Source organism: Rhynchophorus ferrugineus, unplaced genomic scaffold (genome assembly GCF_030347505.1).
Source record: "Rhynchophorus ferrugineus isolate W39M unplaced genomic scaffold, kcgeb_rfMv2 rfM2, whole genome shotgun sequence".
NCBI lineage: Eukaryota > Metazoa > Arthropoda > Insecta > Coleoptera > Curculionidae > Rhynchophorus > Rhynchophorus ferrugineus.
In genome coordinates this window covers 79,373,474-79,396,658 of record NW_027472581.1, presented here as the reverse complement: position 1 = coordinate 79,396,658, position 23,185 = coordinate 79,373,474, and the positions used below count along the sequence as shown (strand labels likewise).

Below are 23,185 nucleotides of genomic sequence, written 5' to 3'. Positions count from 1 at the left end.
TTCGAATATATTCATGAAAGTATTCCACGCATGATGTAGCTTTGGGGTATTTTAAATAGTCGATTTAAAATTTTTTTTTAACAAAAACAATGAACCGACTTCAAAAAGCAAATAAGGAACGCACTAAAACGTAAAAAATAGTCGAACTTAGATATCGATCGGTACGAGCAAAATATTAGATTTGTTTTGTTCGTAATTTAATTCTGTATATATGACATGTATGTTATGCAAGTACAATAATATTGTACCGGCTTGGTTGGCGCAATGGTAAAGGCGACAGAACGGTGCACCTACTATTGCGATAGCGGTAACAGGCTGGGTAAGACCAGATATCTTCTGAGATGATTTCTAAGTTGGTCACTCGCCAGTCGGTAGGCTTAATGCCTAAAACCGTGGTTCGGAGCCCACGTTAAATTGTAGGTCCAGTCCGGATAAACCATCGTTGGCAAAAAGGAGACATTAGAATTTAAAAAAATCTAAATAAATAAATAAGTTTAGGTAAGTATTAATCTAAATTGTTTGTATATAGTAGAAAATAAAATACGTGTAGTAGATATGTTTAATAAGGTTTTTGTTTATATTAATTTATTTATTACAACGATTATTATTATGTACATTATATTTATATTTGTTAATATTATAATATGTTTTTATGTTTGTTATATATTTTTTGAAGTTGGTTCAATTGTTTTTAATATATTATTTTTACCTTTTTAGTGTTAAATAATTACTCAATAAATTACGCCGTTATTTTATTAAGTATTACAATGGGTAGGCTAAGTATAAGTAAGCACGTATGAGGAAAAATAAGTATAAAGAACCAATAACTGAAAATAAGGAACGCTTCAGGCACCCGGGTCCACTACCTGGCCTAGATGATTTTATAAATGTTCTAATCAAACTAGAACAACAAAACGTTGTTCGTTGTTGAATCGAACCTTCGCCCTCCGCGTTGATCTGAACGTTCTAAGCATTACATCATAGAAGCAATTGCGAATAATATTTCTATCACTTGTCATATGATACGGTTAGTTCTTAAAAAGCTTTTGCATTGAACGACTTCCGATTTTCCGTTACATCAACTCAGCAATAACATTATACACAAATATCTGATTATTATAGATAAAAAAATGTGTCTTTGAAATTTGAGGGTTTTCCTGAATTTCCCAGGATTGCATCTCAGATCCTGACTTAGTTCCAATGGGACCACCTCGGAAACGCACTCTTTTGAACATACATTTAAAAAAATATATAGTCGAACATGGAACCTCATCCTTGAAGTCGGTTCTTTTTACTTGGTGAGCAAAGTACCTACCCAAATTGCTCTAGACTTATTTCTGTGTGGGATAATACAGCAAAGCAAGTTCACTGCGAACAAAATGTGTACCTCTTGTGAGAATCCTTAATTATTGGTTGGCGCAAAAATATTTTTCCTTCATTACTGGATATCAAGTGTGATGAAACAGTTGGTAAATTGAGTATAGAAAAATTAAAAACTGGAATGTTTAATGAACTTTACAGGAGTTGACTGATGGATTCTGAATGTCAAGCTCAGAGAGGTTTGATGTGGATGCTAGAAAACTTTCAATATAGCACCAAATTATGGTGCACCCGAAATGCACTATAACGCACCAAATAATGAAGAGTCAAATATGAACATCAGTTTACAGTTTCTCCACAGTCACCGGAGCAGGTTTCCTGAGAATCTATAAATTTATGGTGAGGAAGAAAGAAAGCGCATCCACCAGGATCTAAAAGTAATGAAAGGGTAGGGGTAAAAGGTATCAGGGCATCAGGGTCCATGGAGATGGTTGTCAAGAAATTTCAGAATATATATTTAATATACGAAAATATCTTTTTGCTAGTATCAGTTTATATTTGCTGGTTGAAAGAAACAGTACAACAAGAAGTATTCATATTTACACTAATAATTCCCAATGGATTTTTAGCTTTAGTCAGCTATAAGCATTGAATATTGAAAAAAAAATGCATTGAAAACGTACCGGCCAATTATATCAGGCCATCAAAAACATGAAGAACGCCTCCAAAACTATGCTAAGGTCGAAGAAATCGAACAAAAGAAGACTAAGACCACAGTTCAAGTTCATTTCAGCTATTGTGTGCCCAATTATTGTTCAACGTACCGTTAGACAGAGAGAGAAAAAAATTGATGGTCACCGATAGTAAAAACAAATTTACACGCGAGTTAAGTATGTGTGAAATAGCTGTTAATCAAAAAACTACTTGTAAATGTGAGCATTGCTAATAAATAACGAGCTAAACTTAAACACTAATTATTAAAATTTATATATATATATATATATATATATATATATATATATCTTGTTCGATTACTCACTAACACATTATTCAATAGTATCTGCTCTATTTTTTAACTTAACTGGCTATTTTTTAATTCAAACATATAGAAATACATCCCTATTCCATAAATTATCAGGTATCGATGTAAGAAAGGTACAATATTCCTGATTTGAGAGATCCATAACACTTACGAAACCACAGTTTAGCTCTTTAACCATTTTTCTATTTTCCATCCATCAATACCATGTTTACCAACATACGAGAATCTTTCCTATCTAGTAAACACAATTTTCATTCAGCTTCATCAGTTGTCAGTTAGATTCTCCCAGAACTTTGAACTTTTCATCTTTACTAATAATATTCCTTCTGAATAAATTGTCCATTGCTTCTGTATTTTCCATTTCGATCTCTTCTGTCAATCTTTTACTTAATATTCAGCCTACTTCTGCTGATACTTTCTTGCTTTTATTTACTTCACCATATATAAACGTATGAACGTTACCATGAAAATTTTATAAAGACAAGACCGTTTCATTTTTATTTCGGTTACATATCCAGCTGAACATGTTCAAATTCCTCCTCTAGTTTCCTTTTCTTACTCGTCAATCTTCGTATACTGGTGATGTCTATTTTCCAAATTGTTCTCCTTTTTATCAATTTACGATGTTTTCACTCCCTTCGTCTCCTCTGCTTGCTAAGACTTATTATATGTTCCCCTACCTTTTTAATTCGTCATTTCCTTGCCCTTTATCATCACCGTCATCTTAATCACCCTTCCCCAAATTCTTCCCATTCATTATTTTTTACACACATCTCTCCAGTTATCTCCTTCTTTCCCTCTCCATATTCCATATTGTAGATATTAGTTTGGGCATCTAATGTATTTGCGTTCAGTATTTGTCTGTGCGAAGTTTATTCAGATGTATTATATGTCAGATATATGTATGTATTATGTTATTATTTTACGGTGATAAAAAAGGCTTGGAACACATGTAAAATGGTCCGGAACAACAGCTAATTTCCAACGGACAAACTAATTTCTCGACATCGACCCTCTAGAAGCGGAATAGTGTAAACAAACCGATATATTCCGAGAAGCATTTGACTTGAAAGTAACTACCGGTCATGGTGCGAGAACAGTTAAGCCAACCTACGTTTCCGATACGAAGGATGGGACGATCGTGATAAAATGAGTTACATCCGTCTAATCATCCTTGGGGAATCAAATGGAAATAATTTCTTTAAAATATAGGCAACTCCACTGCTCTTTATGATCCCTGGCGCGTCGCCAAAGGCGTAATGGGGAAAAATTCGAACCCAATTTTTAAAGACCTACTCTTCCACGGACATCGCTAATTAATTCCAGAATCAAATGAAATGTAATCCATCTCTTGGCCCACCTGCCCACCAACAGACGTTGCCCATCATAAACGACACTATTACCTTTCTGAAGAGGAAAAACATATAATCTTTTGAAGAGCATAGTCTCTCCCAGAGACCTTAAGCTCTCAATACGTCTGGCTTCTGAAAATGCTCCAGGCCCAGATGGTATAACAGTAAACCATCTGAAAAGTCTCACTAGCAAGCAAACTATCACAGCTTGCCAACATCATCAACTCTATCCTGAAGATAAAGCATTTCCCAAAGAACTGGAAAAATGCACTTGTCGCTATCATTCCAATAAAGTAAGCCAAGTCCAATCCATCTGACTACAGGCCCATCAGCCTGATTAGTTCACTTTCCAAACTTGTCGAAAAAGCGATATTACACGCTTTAAACAGTTTCACAGGCGCACACCACATAAGCCCGAACGAACAATTCGGTTTCCGTCCCAAACACTCAAGCCTTCATCAAGCTACTCGCGTGGCACCAACAATCCACCAGGAAATAAGAAAAGATCGAACAACTGGAGACATCTTTTTAGATGTTTCCAAATCCAGTATGTCACAACGGTCTAATATTCAAAGCGAAACAGCTTGGTCTACCGAATGACATAAATTCCCTGATTGATTCATACTTGGACAGTAGATCGTTTCAAGTGAGGATCGGTGACGCAGTATCCTCTTGAAAACAGATCTCCGCAGGAGACCCGCTAGATGATTTCCTACTCCACAAACATTCCCACAGGATGTTGTGCAGATGATACAGCTTTCTTCACAACCGGTTACAGTCCGGACGCTATTCGCGACAGTCTTCAAGTGCAACTGAACCAGGCGATTGCTTGGCACAAATTCTGGCGGCTACAGATAAACCAGAGCAAAAATCAGGATATTCAGTTCCACCGCAAGGTTCCGCACTTACCACCTCCAAATCGATAAAGTCCCTATTCCGTAGCTCCAGAAAGTATCATTACCTCGGTCTCCAGTTCGACCGCAGATTCCAATGGTCAGCCCAAATCCAGCACGCTATCTGCAAAGGCAATTCTACTCTTCCCACTCCTCTAAAAAAAATTAAACTCGCAATCTCTCAGAAAGCGACTCTGTATAAAATGCTACTCCGTCCAGTCTGCCTCAACGGAGCCCAGATGTGGTACAGGTATGTGTGGTGTGGATAGTGTGGAGGTGTGGTTTATCAGGAACGTCAACACTCACTTCGAAACAGACATCCAGTTCGTGAAGAGTTTCACGAACATGCTCAGTATAAGGTTCTCCGTAGCAGCTTTAGAAGACTGCAGCCTTAGAAGAAGAAGAAGAGAGAACACCTTGATAATATCCCTACCCCACGACAATACACCCCACACCCAACTACGACAATCCCAATCGTAAGCCAGAGTCTCTGTCGTCCGCAAAACACTTCACTATCCCAAACCCGAAGCGACATCAGCAAAAGATCATTTGGTCATCTCGGAAAAAAAAAATATTCTTTTTTGCCATCAGTCTTCAAGAACACGCACAGCCTTCAGTCCACATACACAGACAACACAAAAGAGCGCACAGTTGGTGCCATTTTTACACTGTCTATCCTTGTAATTATAAAATTTAGTTTATAAATTAAAAATAAATGTATAAATTAAATTACAAAAATAAAGTCTTTTAAGTTCGCTAGTTTTAGTTTTTCACAATCGGGAAGAAAAAAACGTGCAATACATATCTACATCTGCCCATCTATTATTAATTTATTACATATTAATTTAACATATATGTAATAAATTAATTCTTATTTTCCTAGTATTTGCCTCTGTTCATTAAATATGTCTTCACTCGTACATATTCTATATCTTAATTTTGGTCAGTTTATTTTTGTTTTTCATCATTAGTTCTTTATCTCTGTTATTTTCTAATTCTATTAGATAGGTATTTTTTTCTAATTTACTAACATTTTTTCATGAAAGTATACAGACTTTATACATAATTATTATTTATAATATTTTTTAAATTCATTATAATTTCAGTTCTTGCAGTCAATCCCTATACAACCGCATTGTATTTCCTTTTCTTTTGTCCTCAGTATCCATTCTATTTATTATTCGTTTCACCATCTTAATTATATTATTCTCAATATTCAATATTTTATTTCATCTCTTCTCCGTATTCTCTTGGTTTCTCCCTTATTTCCTTCAACTCCTACTGTACTTCCTCTCTAAAAGATTCAATAGTCAATTTCAATTCAATAGACAATGAGAAGTCAATTTCTCTTCTATAGTTTTTCTCGAGTTCCGTTTTCCAGAAATGATAAATCGATTATTGTGCTCATTATAATGCAGATCTGGTTTAATCCCATTAAAGAGTGTTATGTTTTAACCACACTATGTATATGGTGGATAAGACTGTTAAATACGGTGACGTAGTAATGGTTCAGTTTAACCGAACAAAGAAGAACAAATCATGTCTTCATGGGCCAGTTAGGCTGACAATTTAATTTCTAGAAAATTGTTACGCGTTATATAAAGCAGAACCTGCGTCGTTACTTCCTGAGTATGAAACCTGTTTCTAATAGTAGAATTTCGTCGAATTTAAGACCTCTCGTTTCTAGGTCAACACAATGAAAGAGGGTTTTATCGTGACCATAGATCTTGAACATTGTATGTCGTTGGTTTGCAGTTGACGCAAAATATATGTTTAGGTGTCAGTGAATGTACCCGATATATAAATATTGTTATAGGTGTTTGTATACAGTAACTTTGGAATAAAATATTGTACATTTTACCGATTATATAACTATATACATATTAATGAATGCTATTCGTTAGTCTTGATAAAATTCGAGAACAGCTGGACCGATTTGGCTAATATTTTATATGAAATATCTGTGGAACTCCAGGGAAGGTTTATATGCTGAAAAAAAAGTAATAATTGCTAATAAAATAGTAAAAACAACAATTTTGTTTATATACGAAGTATCAGTGTCGATATCATTAATAGTTTCACCGTCACAAAAGATCGACATATTAGTTGCTTGTCAAACATTTATTTGCTGCCATTTATATGCGATATCATAGACTTTTGTGTTACAAAAAATATTGATACCAAAACGTGAAAAGCTGAATCATGCTTCGATCTACCATCTGATTACTCACTAGTTATTATAACAGTGAACTCAAATATTCTCAACAAAACAAAATCACCTTCTTTGCATAACACTAAAACCAACTGGTCATTATTTAGAGGAAAATTAGACAGTTTGTTATCACTAAATTTACCTCTCAAAACAGAAAGAGATACAGAAATAGCAGCAAAAAATATAACAAAAACTATACAAGAGGCCGCATGGTACGCAACACCTAATAGAGCGACATATCAAAAATTTAATTATACTTATATTTCATCTACAATTAAACAGATTTTTAAAGAAGTTTTCTCTAAACGCTTAAAACCCGTATTTAATCCGTACCCATCTAAAATACCCGCAACAGAAAAAAATAACATAATTTACTTTCATAACACTGCGTTTCAAATGGATCTGCCACATAAGAAATTTACTGTTAAGGAAGTAAAACAAACAATACTTAAAGAAATCAATGATAAAAAAGCTCCCGGTTTTGATCTAATTACTGGAAGAATCTTGAAAGAGCTCTCAGGAAAGTGCATCAAATTAATAACATTCATATTTAATGATATGCTAAGACTGAATTATTTTCCTAGCACTTGGAAAGTGGCTCAAATCATTATGATTCTTAAACCTGGGAAAAAATCAGAAGACGTCTCCTCTTATCGTCCTATAAGCCTGTTACCTGTCATCTCAAAACTTTTCGAAAAACTATACATTAAGAGATTAAAATTAATCGCAGAGGGGAGAAATAATATTCCAGACCATTAATTTGGCTTCCGTAATAAACACGAAATAACAGAACAAATACATAGAATAGTGAACCAAATTAACAAAAATTTAAACGATAAAAAAATATTGCTCCGCTGCATTTCTCGATATTTCTCAGGCCTTCGACAAGGTGTGGCATACTGGACTGCACGTTAAATTGAAAAAGCTTTTTCCCCATACGCACTTTCAATTGCTGAAATCGTACCTCTCAGAGAGACATTTTATTGGGTGACAACAACAGGGTGACGAATACACTGACCTACAGCCCATATATTCGGGTGTTCCGCAGGGCAGTGACTCGACCCATTGTTATATCTTATATACACAGCTGACCAACCGACCTCAAGAAACACTACTGGTGCAACATATTCTGACGACACAGCGGTTTTATCATCACACGAGGATCCAATATCAGCCACAAAAAACCTCGAACTTCATCTTAACAAAGTCGAATTGTGGTTGAAAACGTGACGTATCAAAGCAAATGAGACAAAATCTACCCATGTGACATTCACCCTTTGTAGAAGAACATGTCCCTCAGTAAAATTGAATAATCATGAACTTCCGCAAGCAGACAGCGTTAAATATCTGGGAATGCATTTTGATCGACGTCTGACTTCAGATAACAAGGTTTTGCTGTATAAGTCAATACTTAGATCCATTTGGACCTATGGTATTAAACTGTAGGGTACTACTAGCAAATCTAACATAGATATCCTCCAGAGGTTCCAGAATAAAGTGTTGCGAATCATCGTCGATGACATATTACGTGCCAAACAAACTGACTCAACGCGATATGTCCATAGAACCCATAACGAGTGTGATTCAAAGTGCTAGTGCGAAGTACTCTGAAAGACTATTAGTGCATCCTAATGCACTCGCCAAACAGTTAAATATGCGCGATGACAGTGAAGTGCATATGCTCAAACGCAAACTACCATACGAACTGGTTAATGAACACATAGAGTGAAATTTAATAATTTCTAGAATAAGTTAGAATAGTCATTAGAATAAGTTAGGATAGACTTTAAAATAAGTTAGAATAGTGAATAAGATTTAGATTATAAATTGTACAGCAGATCACTTACTGAAGTGATCTTCTATATGTTAGGATGGTTAAACTGTATAACAGAAATCAAACAATAATACTTATTGCCCACAGGCAGATTGTTGACGTTCCAAGAGATTAATAAAAAAAATTATTGGTGCGTTAGGATTTTTATTTTGTGACTAAAAATCTTAAATACTGATTAAAATTACCATTATCAAACCGAGATCAGATTATATAATATATTAAACATTATTTTAAGACTTTACCACAATTTATATTTCATACATACAAATATATAGACCCTCCAATAAAACAGCCAATGCACATAATATATGACGTCCAATATACGAATATTGCCAAATTCTATTTGTAACAACATAAAATTCGGTTTAAACTCGGAGCGTTTAACTCTAGTTAAAAAGAAACACAATGAAGTCTGATAAGTCAAAACATGTAACCGAATCATACTATAAAATTCGACTTGTGTTGGTACTATTCGATACCGTTATCATATGCTTGCAAAATTATTCAAAATATTAATGATAATAATCAAATGTTATAGCAAACATTCTGTTTTGTGCTTGTTTTGATAATTTTCTAACTGTTGTTTAAAATTTGTGATAATAATAACGAGACGTGGATATTTCAAAATGGAATATTGGACTATTCTTGGCAAAACGTTAATAAAGAGTGTAAAGGCAACAAACTTTGATGCAAAAGATAAAAGTTGTAATAGGTTACATAGGTTTTGTTACTCATAATTTATTTTAAACAATTAATTACAGATATATTATTACCTATGGTGAAAACTGACATGGCTTATTATTGAGTGTTTGACCATTCCTTAATTTATATTAAATGTTTGTGTTTTATGTAATTTGTGTAACAAAAAACAAAATTGACACATGGTGGAATCGTTAACAAGTATTAGCGATAGATAAGAAATGAACAATTTTGTAATTGACTTGAACAGTGATTCTGATAGTAACAGAGACTGAATAAAACTTTTTTGTTGTGGCCCAATGCTGATGATTATCAACACAGAATGATAAGACCAAAAACAAGTAAAGATAAGTATATAACTAATATAGCACAACTGTTGAAAATCACATTGTAGAGTGTGAAATATTTACGTGCATAAAAATTTGTAATTGTTTAGAATATACATGAGCATAAAATTAACATTTATTGGTAGAGAATTATTATTAACTATTTTGCAGATATGGAAAATGCACTAGGGAAAATGTGGTTATTAAATATAATTTTATCAAGGAATTTTAAGTATAAACATATCGTATTTGACATCAATTTTGTTTTGTTTATTTTGTTTTCATTCATATATTCAATACGCCAGCTTACAGCTTTCATTTATATTATTTTAAGTTATTTTGTAAAACAATATATGTCAATATATTTGAGCAACATAATAAGTATCCATTGATGCAAGTTTGATTTGATTTTGAGTTAAGTATAACATATATAACAAATAACAAATATATCAATCATTGACCCATCCTAAACATCTTCATACAAAATGTATAAATTCCCACCTGAACTAAGCTGTCCAATATTTTACGGTTAAGATAACTCTAAACTTATTTAAGTTATAACATTTGTTTCCTTTTTTTGAAAAAAAAGTATTTTTAGGCCCTTTTCATGAGAAGAAAATAAAAAGTAATGTACGACAAAAAGATAATTCTCTAAATCCATGAAAATCTACACAAAAACGCTTAAATAAGAAAAACCACACACGCCACATATGTATCAGGCATTATTTCTTCCGACTATTACTAATTCCAGCTTATGTCACAAAAACACTTAATTTTTTTCTGAAAATACCAGAGAATAAACCGACTCATTCACATCACATCAAAATAAATTTTGTTTTTCTGGCGTGCAATTAAAACTTCAAAACTGTCAAAAATATGCGTAAAGCAAGTGATAAACTTAATACTTTGAAAAATAATAATGGATAAAATTTTATTTTTATACAGCAAATGTATATTTTTTCGCTTATACATCAACTTGATTAAACTTCCATTTTAAACTATGGCTTTCCCCATTTTTCACGTAAAGCCATTATTCCATCGATACGAGCTTCTGGTTTTTTGGAGCGAAGAACCGAAGCAAGTAATTCTCGCAGACCGGCCCCAATTTTAATGTATAGATTTACTCAGCATCGCCTTATTCGACGTCAATCCGAATTTTGCAGTCATTTGTTATCGTTCACCTTATTTCGACCGCAATCTCACACGAACAATATTCTCGCATCAATGCCGCTATCAATTTTTCAAACCCCCGTTGGTAATTTTTCAAACAACGTCAAGATTTCGTTCGTTTCTTTTTCAATGTTTCGTACACAGAAACACGCTCCATCAATTCCCTTTATAGTTAAGTAACATTGCATTGAAAGATGTTCGCATTTAAATCGTTATTTTACGGCTATCAGAAGAAAGCTGATTGGCTATTGACAATCGTTTTATAAACCATTAGTTAACTGAAGATTATTCAAGTCAGGTCATCAAAATATTTTTAAAAAATTATCAACATTTCAAATGAATCTACCCTATGGAAAAATAAAGTTAAACAAAAATACCGAGGGTTAACCATAAAGAAATATCCTGAAATCAGTTTGCGATCTCCAAAGTATTTGAAAAACTATATCAAAAGACTAAGACGATACAACAGCTAAAAATATTATTCCAGAACGTTATTCCACATCATCGGGAACATCAATTACATACATAAACTTATAAATCAAATAAATATATAAGGCAAAGGATTGCAGGTCAAACTAAAAATGACTCTCCTTCATCGGTACGTTCAATTACTAAAACCTTGCAGATTAATAGTGTACTATAAAACAAGATGAACTTAACTACATCCAATAAATTTACACAAGACAATGCTGGGTCCATTATTGTAACTGCTGTATACTGCTGGTCTACCGATCACTAAAATCAGTAGTGTGGCAAAATGCTCAGACGACACGGCAGTTTTAGCATCTTCTGAAGACTCAATAATGGCACAGAAAATTTTCAAACAATACTTAATAAAATACAACGATGACTGAAAAATTCGCGTATTAAAATAAATAAAACTAAATCTACCCATATAACGTTTACCATGCGTAGAACATCTCCCCCCCCCCCTGAGAATATTAATAATTACCAATTTCTTTAAGATAAAAATGCTAAATATCTTAGCAGCAACAACATGTGATCAAACACTGCCGGCAATATTCCTGAGAGACCGTCATAAAGCTATAAAAATATAGGTATTATAAAAGCGATATTTTGGGAAATAACTATTGGAATTTATAAACATAATTAACAATTTTACTCATTTATCTCTCCGACATGCTTAACATCCCTAATATTTGGGCCGCGAATAATAGCAGCGGTTTGAAAAGCTAACAGTAGCTCATCACGTTATTAATAAATAAACGAATATGGTGTATGCGTCAGATGTTCGTATAATTTTTCAATCTCCTACATATAGTCTATCCAAAGAAGCAGTGAACATACGTCATCAAGATGTTTAATGTATTACCTGTAGCGATTTGTAAATTCGTTTTAGAACCAAACAATATTTTTCTTCTCATTTTATTGTAGTTAAAAAGAGATACAGTGCTATCTGACAAGTTCGAACACGAAACGAATGACCCTGCAAAAGTTGTTCGGTTGTCAAATGTATGCAAAATTCTTCAAAATATTAGTTATAACAACTACAATGCATAAAGCGGTAATAACAAAACATAAACTGTTTTAACGTAAACATTTTTACTGTTTAATATTAAGTTTCAAGAATGTTAGTATGGGCACAGTCATTAATAATTAAAAATATAATATTGGATTCACTGAAAAGAAACGACCATCATAAGAAGCGGATGATAAACCAAGATAAGCTTGATGTTAGATCTATCAGAGATCAAATAAATCAAATACATAAAACCAGAGTAATTTTTTCAACATAAACATAATTTAATACAATTATTTTAGATAAAAATGCCTAGAAAGTATCCATAGATAGCTTAGAGATATGAGATGTGGTTTTTGAAGCATGTAGAACATCCCTGCGTACACTATTAAGTAATATAGGATTTAAATGGCGTAAAGATAACCGACAAAGAGGTCTAATGGAACTTTAGGGCATTGCTTTTAAAAGAATCATTTTTAAAAGCATATAACAAAATCAAGGAAGACTTATTATTTCAATTTGTGTCTTCAGACGGGCCATGGATATTTTAGAATATTTTAGAACAATGGGTCAAAAGTGTTAAGACAATAAAAGTTGATGGAAAAAGGTAAACGTTGGAATAACAATTGATTAGATATTATTAGCCATAACGTTTATTAGTAATTCATTGCAGATATACTGTTCCTGTTCTTCTTAGAATGGTTGGGATGAAATGGTTAATAACACCTTTGGTTTGGATGAATTCGTTCAGACATATTGAAAAAGAAATTGACAAAAGATGAAATCGTGAATTGACAGCTTAGATATTCGCTTGAATTAAACTTTCTGAATGTAGGATTAAGATTCAATGCTGACAATTTTCAAGACAGGGTGAAGAGAGTGAAATCAACTAAAGATGAGTATATAATTAATATACGATAGGTGAAGGAAGTTGTATCGCACAGTGTGAATGATCTATGTGTAAAGATATGGGTATGATTGTTCAGAATTATACATGAGCATTAGAATGTATGAGAAAAAGATGAAGACTAACTATTTTGTAGATATGGTAAATACATTAGGGAGAATGCAGTGATTAAATCTAGTTTTATCAAAAAAGATGTATACAGATAGTAACAGAACAAGGAGATATACAGTAATATCAAAATGATTTGACAAAGAAACACCATCAAAGGAAACAAAAACTAAACGTAAAAGGGTAAATATGCTCTCTAATGAAAGTAGTAGTTTAAATAAAATTTATTAATTGGATATTCAATCGTTAATTAGGTAGATTAGACCTCAACACACTACATAAAAAACGCTAGAACTCTACCTCATGGGTGTTGTGAAAAAGTTCAATGTAAATATTAATAAAACAACTCTAACCTATAAACCGTTGTGGCTGTAAATATACTATAATGCTAAAATAAATTATAGTTGATAACATTGTTGTTTCATTATTTTATTTAGATTAGAATTTTGATATATGTCAAAGACAAAATAAAGTAAAATACAGAGTTGATACGGCAACATTGAGATGTTTTGACGTCATAAATTGAGATGACGTATGTTCACTGCTTCTTTGGATAAACTATATGCCTAGTTTTTTAAAGTTATTGTAAAAGCAAATTCGAAGTTGGCAGGCAACGACTAGTAACAATGTGTTAATAAAAAATTAACATGTTAGGAACTTCGATATACCACAAATCTATTTGCTTTAATAGTACTCATTACTATTTATTTCTCAGTAATAAATATTTTTCGATAGAAAATTACGATTGCTTAATGAATACAAGGCCGAATTCTTGGATGATATCGCTATACTTATTGAATAATCAGAAATTGACGACGGAATGGGGACCGTCCGAGTTTGTTGTGGTCGTTATCGTTTTTCCTATGATTCGTCCGAACTCAACGCTTCCGGTCTGAGACAAAGACTCCGATGGTTTGATATCAGCTTGTAGTCATTCGCCATAACAATAAAGAACATCAAGATTTGTTAAGTGTAAACCGAGAAATTCTAAAAATTAGTTTGGTTTTATTGGTATTTTTCTGTCTATGATCTCTATTTTAACTTGTGATGTTATCGGTTTTATGAAAAATACTTCATGATTTCAGTGTGACTATATTTCTTTTATTAATTACATATTACATTAGATATGCTTAGTACAATCTTAATTTACAAATTAATGTATAACTACTGTTATGTTGTACATGTCGTCAGCAAATGTTCCAAGTACTGTTTCTTTTGTTGTTGAGATATTAGCAGTGTAGAGCAGATATAGGAGTGATCCCAAGATACTACCCTGGAGAACTTCAGGCAAAATAGGTTTAAGTTGAGAATCCCCCTTCATGCGAGACTCGATTTTTTTCGAAAAGATATGATTCCACCAATTTCCAAAGATTGCATCACAGTTCAACAAATCGCTATTTCTCTCCCTACAGTAAAATAAGTTTAAAGTAGATCAACAGTTCTTGATATTTTAAATCTTTCACATTTCGTAATTGGCGCGGTCGGTAGGATTACGGAAATATAATAAGGCTGTTCTCTTTTAAATTCATTCAGTTAATGGGGATCAAAGTCCTTATCGACAAAAAACGAGTTCGGACAAAAAATCAAGTATCTCAGCTGATAGCTAATAAAGTCAAAAATGTGGATTGAAGGTACTCAAAAACCACCAGTTATAAACCATTCCATTTGGGAAATATACGAGCTTTGAAAAATACTACCAGTATATAGATTCCTGGCATAGCTATCACATTATCACAAGTGTAGGAAACTTGAGTTAAAACAGTGCTATTCAAAAGACCATCAGAGGCAAAATGATAGACTAAGGTACAGGCGATATTCTCAAATACTAGGTATACCGGAAAGCCATTTTTTTCAGAAAAAAAACTACATCATTTTCAAGAAAATCGAAAATTTTGTTTATTCAATTGTCGAAGTATTAACAGTTTGATTCTATATGCAATAGGCATTCTATATTAACATTTATGGATGCCATCACAAAACTCCTTCTGAACAAAACTATTCATCGAGTCATTTCCGAACTTCTTCGAAATTGGCGAACCGAATTGCTGTAAAATCACTTTACCGTGTCTTCGAGTTCATTTTGGACGTTTTCGGACATTATAAAAACCATTTAATACGTTTGTATAAACTGTTTGCAAAAAAATATAGATTTTTTTTGATAAAAAAAATAAAAAATGTCGAAATGGATATTTTTTTCGGTGGCCAACACCCCTATAATACACCACGCTATTCTGGTCCCACCAAACATAGATCACTATGCATTGCCTTCGACAATTATTTTTTGCAGTTACGGTTTTCAAATTAGATCAACTTTTCATTATCCGTCACTACTCGATGCAGAAATGGCTTCCGATCATACCTTTGGAGCAGCAGTTCGCAGACGATTTTTCGATTTTCCGATCTTTTAGATTTTCCCCATCGCTCAAAATCATTCGCTAATCGTTTCTTGGACCACTTTTAACGCTGCTTCCAATAACTCTTGAAGTTTCGCACGTTCAAACTTTTTCGGTCCACCAGAATGTTCTTTAGAGCATGCTCATCGTTTCTACCAGCAAACGATGACATTCAGCGGCTTTTTTCTTTTGGTTAAATAAAGTAATGCGTGCCGCAAATACACGTTTTCAGGCACGAAACTTGACATTTTCAAAGAGGTATACATCTATGACGGTGTTACTTTTGCTAAACATAATATATATAGCATAGAGTATATATAGAGGTTTTACTTAAATAGGCGAAACCGAGGAAATGTTTTGCGTATTCCGTTCAATGTTGGCTCTGAGACCACTTTTTGATTGGTTCATTTGAATTGGCCTACAAAGGCATTTGATTGGCTCATTTCTATAGCGGGATTGTTTGTTTCTGTTTGTTTACGACGCCAGTTTTGTATGTCTGACATAAAGTACGATCAGCATTTTGTGTCTTGATGTTAAAATGATAAAATTACATTAAAAGTAAATTTTGTAAAGTGCCATAAATTTAAACCTTAATTATTCTGAAGGGATTCATTTACTTGAAACAAATGTATATTGGTTAAGAAACATATAATTAATATTTTGGCTTAAGGCTCCTTAACCGAGATAACCTTTTCAATAAGGATGTTAATAAAATACATTAGTACAAAATAATATAATACAATTTGTAGACCAACAAGATGAGCTTGATTATATAGACAAGATATTATCATGCTTGTCTTATTAAATTGTTAATAGATGCTTAAGCTGTCTTTTTAACTGCTGGATTTTACCATAATAGCACAGCAGTAATTTTGTTTTTTGTTGCTGTTCTTTAAAGTATTACATTTTGGTATGTTTCTCTATTCTGACGTATATTATACGATTTAACTGTTTTAATCATCCGTTCCGTAATTTTGACCAAAAACAACGACGAGTTTTTGCGTCGATATGTGACAATGGATGAAACATGGCATCAATTCATTCCGAAGACAATCGACAGTCATCCGAGTGGACTGCACACGATGAACCCGCTCCAAAACGTGGGAAAACGCAACAGTCGGCTGGCAAGATTATGGCATCTGTATTTTGGGATGCGCATGGAATAATTTTCATTGACTACCTTGAAAAAGAAAGGACCTTCAATAGCGACTATTACATGGCGTTATTGGACCGTTTGAAGAACGAAATCGCCGAAAAACGGCTGCATTTGAAGAAAAACAAAGTGGTGCTTGACGAAGACAATACACCGTATCACAAGTCAGCGAAAACGATAACAAACATCCATGAATTGTACTTCGAATTTGTTCGTCATCCTCTGTATTCTCCACATCTGGCCACCAGCGACTATTTCCTATTTTCAGATCTCAAAAGAATGCTCGCGGATTTTTTCGTCGAATGAAGAGGTGATCGACGAAACTGAGGCCTATTTTGAAGCAAAGGACAAATCGTACTACAAAAATGGTATCGAAAGTTGGAGGGTCGCTATAATTAGGGTATCACCCTTGAAGGGAATTATGTTGAATAAAAAAAAGTAATTTTGCCAAAAAAATGTGTTTTACTATGGTAGGCCGGGGACTTTTCAATTAACCTGTTAGCTATGAAGCTTGATGTCAATAGAATAAAATAGCACGTGTCAAATCATAACATTGCATACTTAACCCTAGCCACATCTAAAAGTGCTTGTTGCTCTAAATCCTTGACATTTCATAACTTATGCACTAAACAACCGCACGCACAAATAGCAAACACTTACTGTACAATCACGAACGAAGATAGGTGACTCACGCTACTATGGAACAATAACAATTATAATGAGAGAAATAGTTAAGACTCACACAGCAAGTACAACCGAACGTTTTCATTTAGAAATCCTAACGCTTTTTTAAAACACAACGCGTATTTACCCGTTATCTCGAACGTACTGTTTGGACATAAATCAGCCGGTCGGTTTATTCCTCGAGCCGGTAGAATTAAATAGGAGATAACCTCTCCGCTTTCAAAAAAAAAACCGTCTGATTATTTCGGTTCGCGCACAAACGAAAATACATGAACGAAAGTCAGAACAAGTATACTTAACGGTATAAAAACGGTAAAAACTGGACAATAAAATTAAAATAAACATTGGTAGTTAATTTTGAGGGATATTTAAGAGACGACATTTCGTATACATGGTCGGATCATATAATTCCATTAACTATATCTTCCATTAAATATAACTTTGTCTATAGTCCAGGAACTAGGAACCAGAGCTGATCAGAATACATGTTTTTCTTTTATGCACATTATATTTTTCAATGTACTATCAGACAAACAACCTCTTATAGTGGCTTGAAAAAATGTTGTTAAAGAAAATAATCTTTCAACAGGTCCTTGGGTCCTTTAACAGGTCCTTCAACACGGTCGCTGTCCACAAAATAATAAAATCATCATATTATTTATTAGTACTGCAGCTCTTGTTACTCCCAAGCATTATGCTTTTTTGTAATTTGTAAATATATATAAAAAAAACTAAGAATAAAAGAATGAAAAATATAAAAAGAATTTAAAAAATGTTAAGAATCGTACTAGAATGAAAAAATCAGTTAGAATTAAAACAATGTGACCAACACATGTATTGAGAAGTAACATGACGTTAGACAAAAGAACTGAGCAGATCAAAATTAAAGAACTATACTGATTAATCGGAAGATACCCAAATTGACCAAAAAATACCAAAGAGCGTTGTGTTGAGGGAAGAAAATAGTTATTCCTTGATTCGTAACGATAAGTATTATCAATTAATCGAAAAGCTTTGTCTCGATTACTAATGGGATTGATGTTTTAGTGCAAAACAAATTGGGAGGTGTAGGTTTTGACCAACCAATACTCTTCATTGATTTGAAGATTTTTGATCTATCATGATATTAAAATATGAACACAAATTATAACATATTCTAGATGTGATAATATCGATAAATTTACCTGGAGAGGGTTGTCAAAACTGAGAAAATGGCAGATAATGCAAAAAGTTATTTAAACCGATTGATAAGCTACATTAAATTTCTAAATATCAATATTAGTGTCAGTATTCATAGTGGTAACACATAATGCGCGAAGTATATAGATGTTAATGAAATTGATGAAAAATATAAAGTTACCAGAGAATGGAAGTTATATTCTGAGCTGAAAGGTGGTGTAAAAAAATGCAAAAGAAACACGTCAATACTACATGAATATGTACAACTCAATTTTGTTCTATTTCTATGATTTTCATACCTATGACATCTTCAATACCTCACTTAATTGCTTATTTTTAAGCTTTAATTTATACTAGTTTTCGTTATTAAGTTAATTAATTAAGAAAAAACCTATATTTAAATTTAAAGTTAAGTTTTTCAACTTTTAATCCTATTAATTATGCCAAAATATTAATAATCGTAATCTCATTGTGATGAATAAAATAGCTTGATGACTTTTACAAAATAGTTAAATATCAATTCATAAATCCATTCTGTCCAAATTGATACAGTTAGGCAAAAACTTCTTGAAGAAACGCGTTATTTCCAATACCATTACATAGGAGGTTTCATTATATCATTTCTCTATATCATTTTTGTCTGTTTATTTTTATTTGGTGAATAAGCGATATAGTTTTGAGAACAATTCAATAATTCCGCTATCTTTCACGTATAATCATTAACAAAACAAATGTTTATTATATCTAAATATCTAAATGATAAATGATAAACCATAAATTTACTACTTTTGAGTGGTTTGTAGAAAAATAATATTGTAATTGGTCATATTAACAAACCCAACAACAAAAGAAACAGTACTTATCATGTAAATATCATGTTTCAAGCAACTGTACTGATTAGTCAGAAGATACTCTCAAGTTCACCTAAAATCAAAGAGATTGGTTTATCAGTCAATCAAAACTCAATATAAAGTCAATTTGAACCTATAGAGTGCACATATATGGTTGCACTAAAATATCAAACCAACTAGTCATTCAAAGCACCCAAAATAAAGTTCTACGACTAATTACCAATGTTTATAAAATTGTAGGAACGTTCGTCGGGTCGGTCAGTCGGTCGAAATGTGTGGCTGCCGCTGCGATTATTTGCCAGAACACTCACTACTATTTTTGGAAGGAATTTGCACGAGAACTGAAAACACTGGTTGAAGAAATACTGTTTATTTCAATGTTAAATGATACATGTGGTCGACGGGAGAATTGAAAGGATATTAGGTTAGGTAGAGGAAGTACGGTAGCGCTGTGGAAGTGGTACTATTACAAGGGGATGGAGAAAAGAAAAGAGAACGAGACGTCGTCGTGATGGTCTTTTATAGCCTGGAACTGCATGGTACCAATCCACCGGCGTTGCCAACCTTTGTACTTGTTGATGAATTCGTGGCGGTCGCTACATAACTCCCCTCCTAGTGGAACTGCCGTGGAACGTACCTCTATGTGGTGCAAGTTCCGGAGTGCACCCGCAATCACGCAAACAAACGCCCGGGGACTGCTGATGAGATGGGGATCCCAACCTGAGCGGGGAGTTTTACGGGATCAGCTGCCATCGGAGTTGTAGCAGGACGTCGTTCGTCTTGGGGCGTTTAGCTTTGTTTGAGGGTACCTATAAGTGTGTTACGTGTCCCGTTTCGTGATGCGAGGGTGTTCATGCGTTGATGGTATACATGATGGGCTTCTGTGGTTTTCGTCCATCAGGCTAGTCTCGTGGGATGTCGTCGACCATGTGATGTTGATGGGTTCCATTCCTCGTGCTATCCTTCTATGCACGTGTCAAGCACCTGTCGAGTGGCTTATGTTGAACTGATTTACCTGTTAGGCACTTTGATCACGTCGGGGTCACCAATTGTAGGAATGTTCGTCGGGTCGGTCAGTCGGTCGAAATGTGTGGCTGCCGCTGCGATTATTTGCCAAAACACTCACTACTATTTTTGGAAGGAATTTGCACGAGAACTGAAAACACTGGTTGAAGAAATACTGTTTATTTTAATGTTAAATGATGCATGTGGTCGACGGGAGAATTGAAAGGATATTAGATTATGTAGAAGAAGTACGGTAGCGCTGTGGAAGTGGTACTATTACAAGGGGATGGAGAAAAGAAAAGAGAACGAGACGTCGTCGTGATGGTCTTTTATAGCCTGGAACTGCACGGTACCAATCCACCGGCGTTGCCAACCTTTGTACTTGTTGATGAATTCGTGGTGGCCTAAAGGGTCGTGGCGGTCGCCACAAAATAATCCAAGATATCGCCTTAAAACATGATATAATTTTGCTAAATCACAGTAACGTGGAAACAATACAGCTACTGAACAACACTCAGGAAATTATAAGATTTAAGCGAACCAAACCATATGAACTTGTTTAGTTAAACTTTAGCTAAAGTAGTTTAGTTTTATTTTAATTTGGAAAATACATACCGATGTATTAATCCCGTAGTCGCCTTGCTTGTGTATTAATGCAAGTACACCAGAACAGTAGTAATAAATTAATTTGTAAATTAAAATTGTACTACACACATCTAATGTAAGATGTCAAAAATTATTGTGATGAATTTCAAAGAGAAACAGCTTAAATAATAATGCCAACAATATCGTTAACTAAATTTACTCCTCAACAAAATATGGGTGTTTTAGAACCAAACTAAATTTAAATGCTAGTAATTATGTTAAATGCGCATATGCTCAGTTAGCCAATCATATAATATATCTTGTCTGTTTCCCTGTAGCTTATTATCAGCAAGCAGTTCACCCTGTAGCTTATTATCAGCAAGCAGTTCACACCAAAGGCAGAATGAAAAGTTTCCCAACGATTCAAACACAACCATTAGGTTAAAACAAGAGCTACTAGCAAACTGATAACGCCAGTGAAAGAACAGCTGTCTGTAGCCGTATTGTTTTACTCGGTACTGTGGGACATACGACCGACCCACTTTTAACGTTTAAATCGCGGGCTATATCGTTATATATCCAATTCGATTCACACTTTTGTCGAGCCACCGCGTTTGGGAATGTTATAGCATCGAGAGTCGCGTTTCGAACATGCAACTATGTTCACCTGATACAGATCGATGAAAATACTTGGGTATTTATGTAAGACCCAGTCGCATGAATTACAATTACTGGAACGACATCGTAAATGATTTTAAGATTTTAAAACTTTAAAATATATACCCAAAGAGGGTTTAATTAATATGTAATTTTTAAAAAAATGCTTCTTGTAGTAAAATTAAATGCTTTGTGTCGGTGCCAATTAGATAATTAGGGTTGTCGAAAAAATAACTATATAGGAATAACTTTTATTCAGATATATATTTTTTCGTAATACGTCCATTTGAAATGATTGAAAATTCCATGTCCAAGACAAAGAATTTTCTGGTAGACCGAAAAAGAAATTTCTTTTTAAAAGCATATAATAAAATGAAGGAAGGCTTATTATTTCAATTTATGTATTTAGATGATACATGGATATTTCAAAACTGGAGCAATATACGCAATGGTCGCTCATGGCAAGATGAATTGAAATTTCTAGGACTAGGTGATGAGAGTCGAAATAACTAAAGGTGAGTATATAATTAATATATAATAATTGTAGGAAATGTTATTATAGAGGGTAAAAGATTTATGTATACAGATATGTGAGTAATGGTTCAGAATATACATGAGCATTTGGTTAAAATGTGTCAAGAGAGAAAAATAGTAACCGTTTTGCCAATATAGCACATACCTTAAGGAGAAATACGGTGATATCAAAATATCTTTACAAGGAAACACTGTACCGAAGGACACAAGAACTAAGCGTAAAAGGTAAATATGATCCCTAATGAAAGTAAAATATATTACTTAGATATACAATTGTTAATTAGGTGGACTATACCACCAGGGTATAAAACTACAAACGCGCTTAGCTCTAACTCTAACTCATCAGGTGGTATGGTAAAGAATTCAATGTAATTTTAATTATGGGTACTATGGAAAGAAAAGAGTTCGATGTAAATTTAATTAAACACAATCCTCACCTACAAACTATATTCCTCGATAGTCCCTCGATACTATATACATTAGATTTACTATAATGTTAAAATAAATTATATTTGATAATATTAATTTTGTTTAATTATTTTATTTACACTAGAATTTTGTTGTATGTGTAAACAAAACTGAACTAAAACTCGACAGATACGGCAACATTGCCACATCATTTTGACGTCACAAATGTAGATGACGTATGTACAAAACAACGTTGGATAAACTATACGTTTGTACGTACTTGTTCATTTTAGTTGCCATTCGAAGATATTTACACTAGTGGTGTGCATAATCAATGGAATAATAAAAAAGAAGTCAATCAATCTACCAAAAGCTACATGAATCATCATATCT

At 33.5% G+C, this 23,185-nt stretch overlaps 1 protein-coding gene across 17 annotated transcripts in view; it reads right to left on the bottom strand.

The window, feature by feature from the left end:
• Positions 1-23,185, bottom strand: part of LOC143191377 (uncharacterized) — a 181,484-nt gene that overhangs the window by 152,836 nt on the left and 5,463 nt on the right. For 7 of the 17 annotated variants that reach the window (XM_076396372.1, XM_076396390.1, XM_076396384.1 and 4 more), the window contains exon 1: positions 17,632-17,673. The exons of 7 other annotated variants lie outside the window; for them this stretch is intronic. In XM_076396372.1, the coding sequence (XP_076252487.1) occupies positions 17,632-17,658 (27 nt within the window). In that variant the 5' untranslated portion in view covers positions 17,659-17,673. Of the gene's footprint in view, positions 1-17,455; positions 17,730-23,185 lie in introns of those variants that run through there. 3 more of the 17 variants (XM_076396382.1, XM_076396379.1, XM_076396380.1) reach the window with 3 other exon arrangements.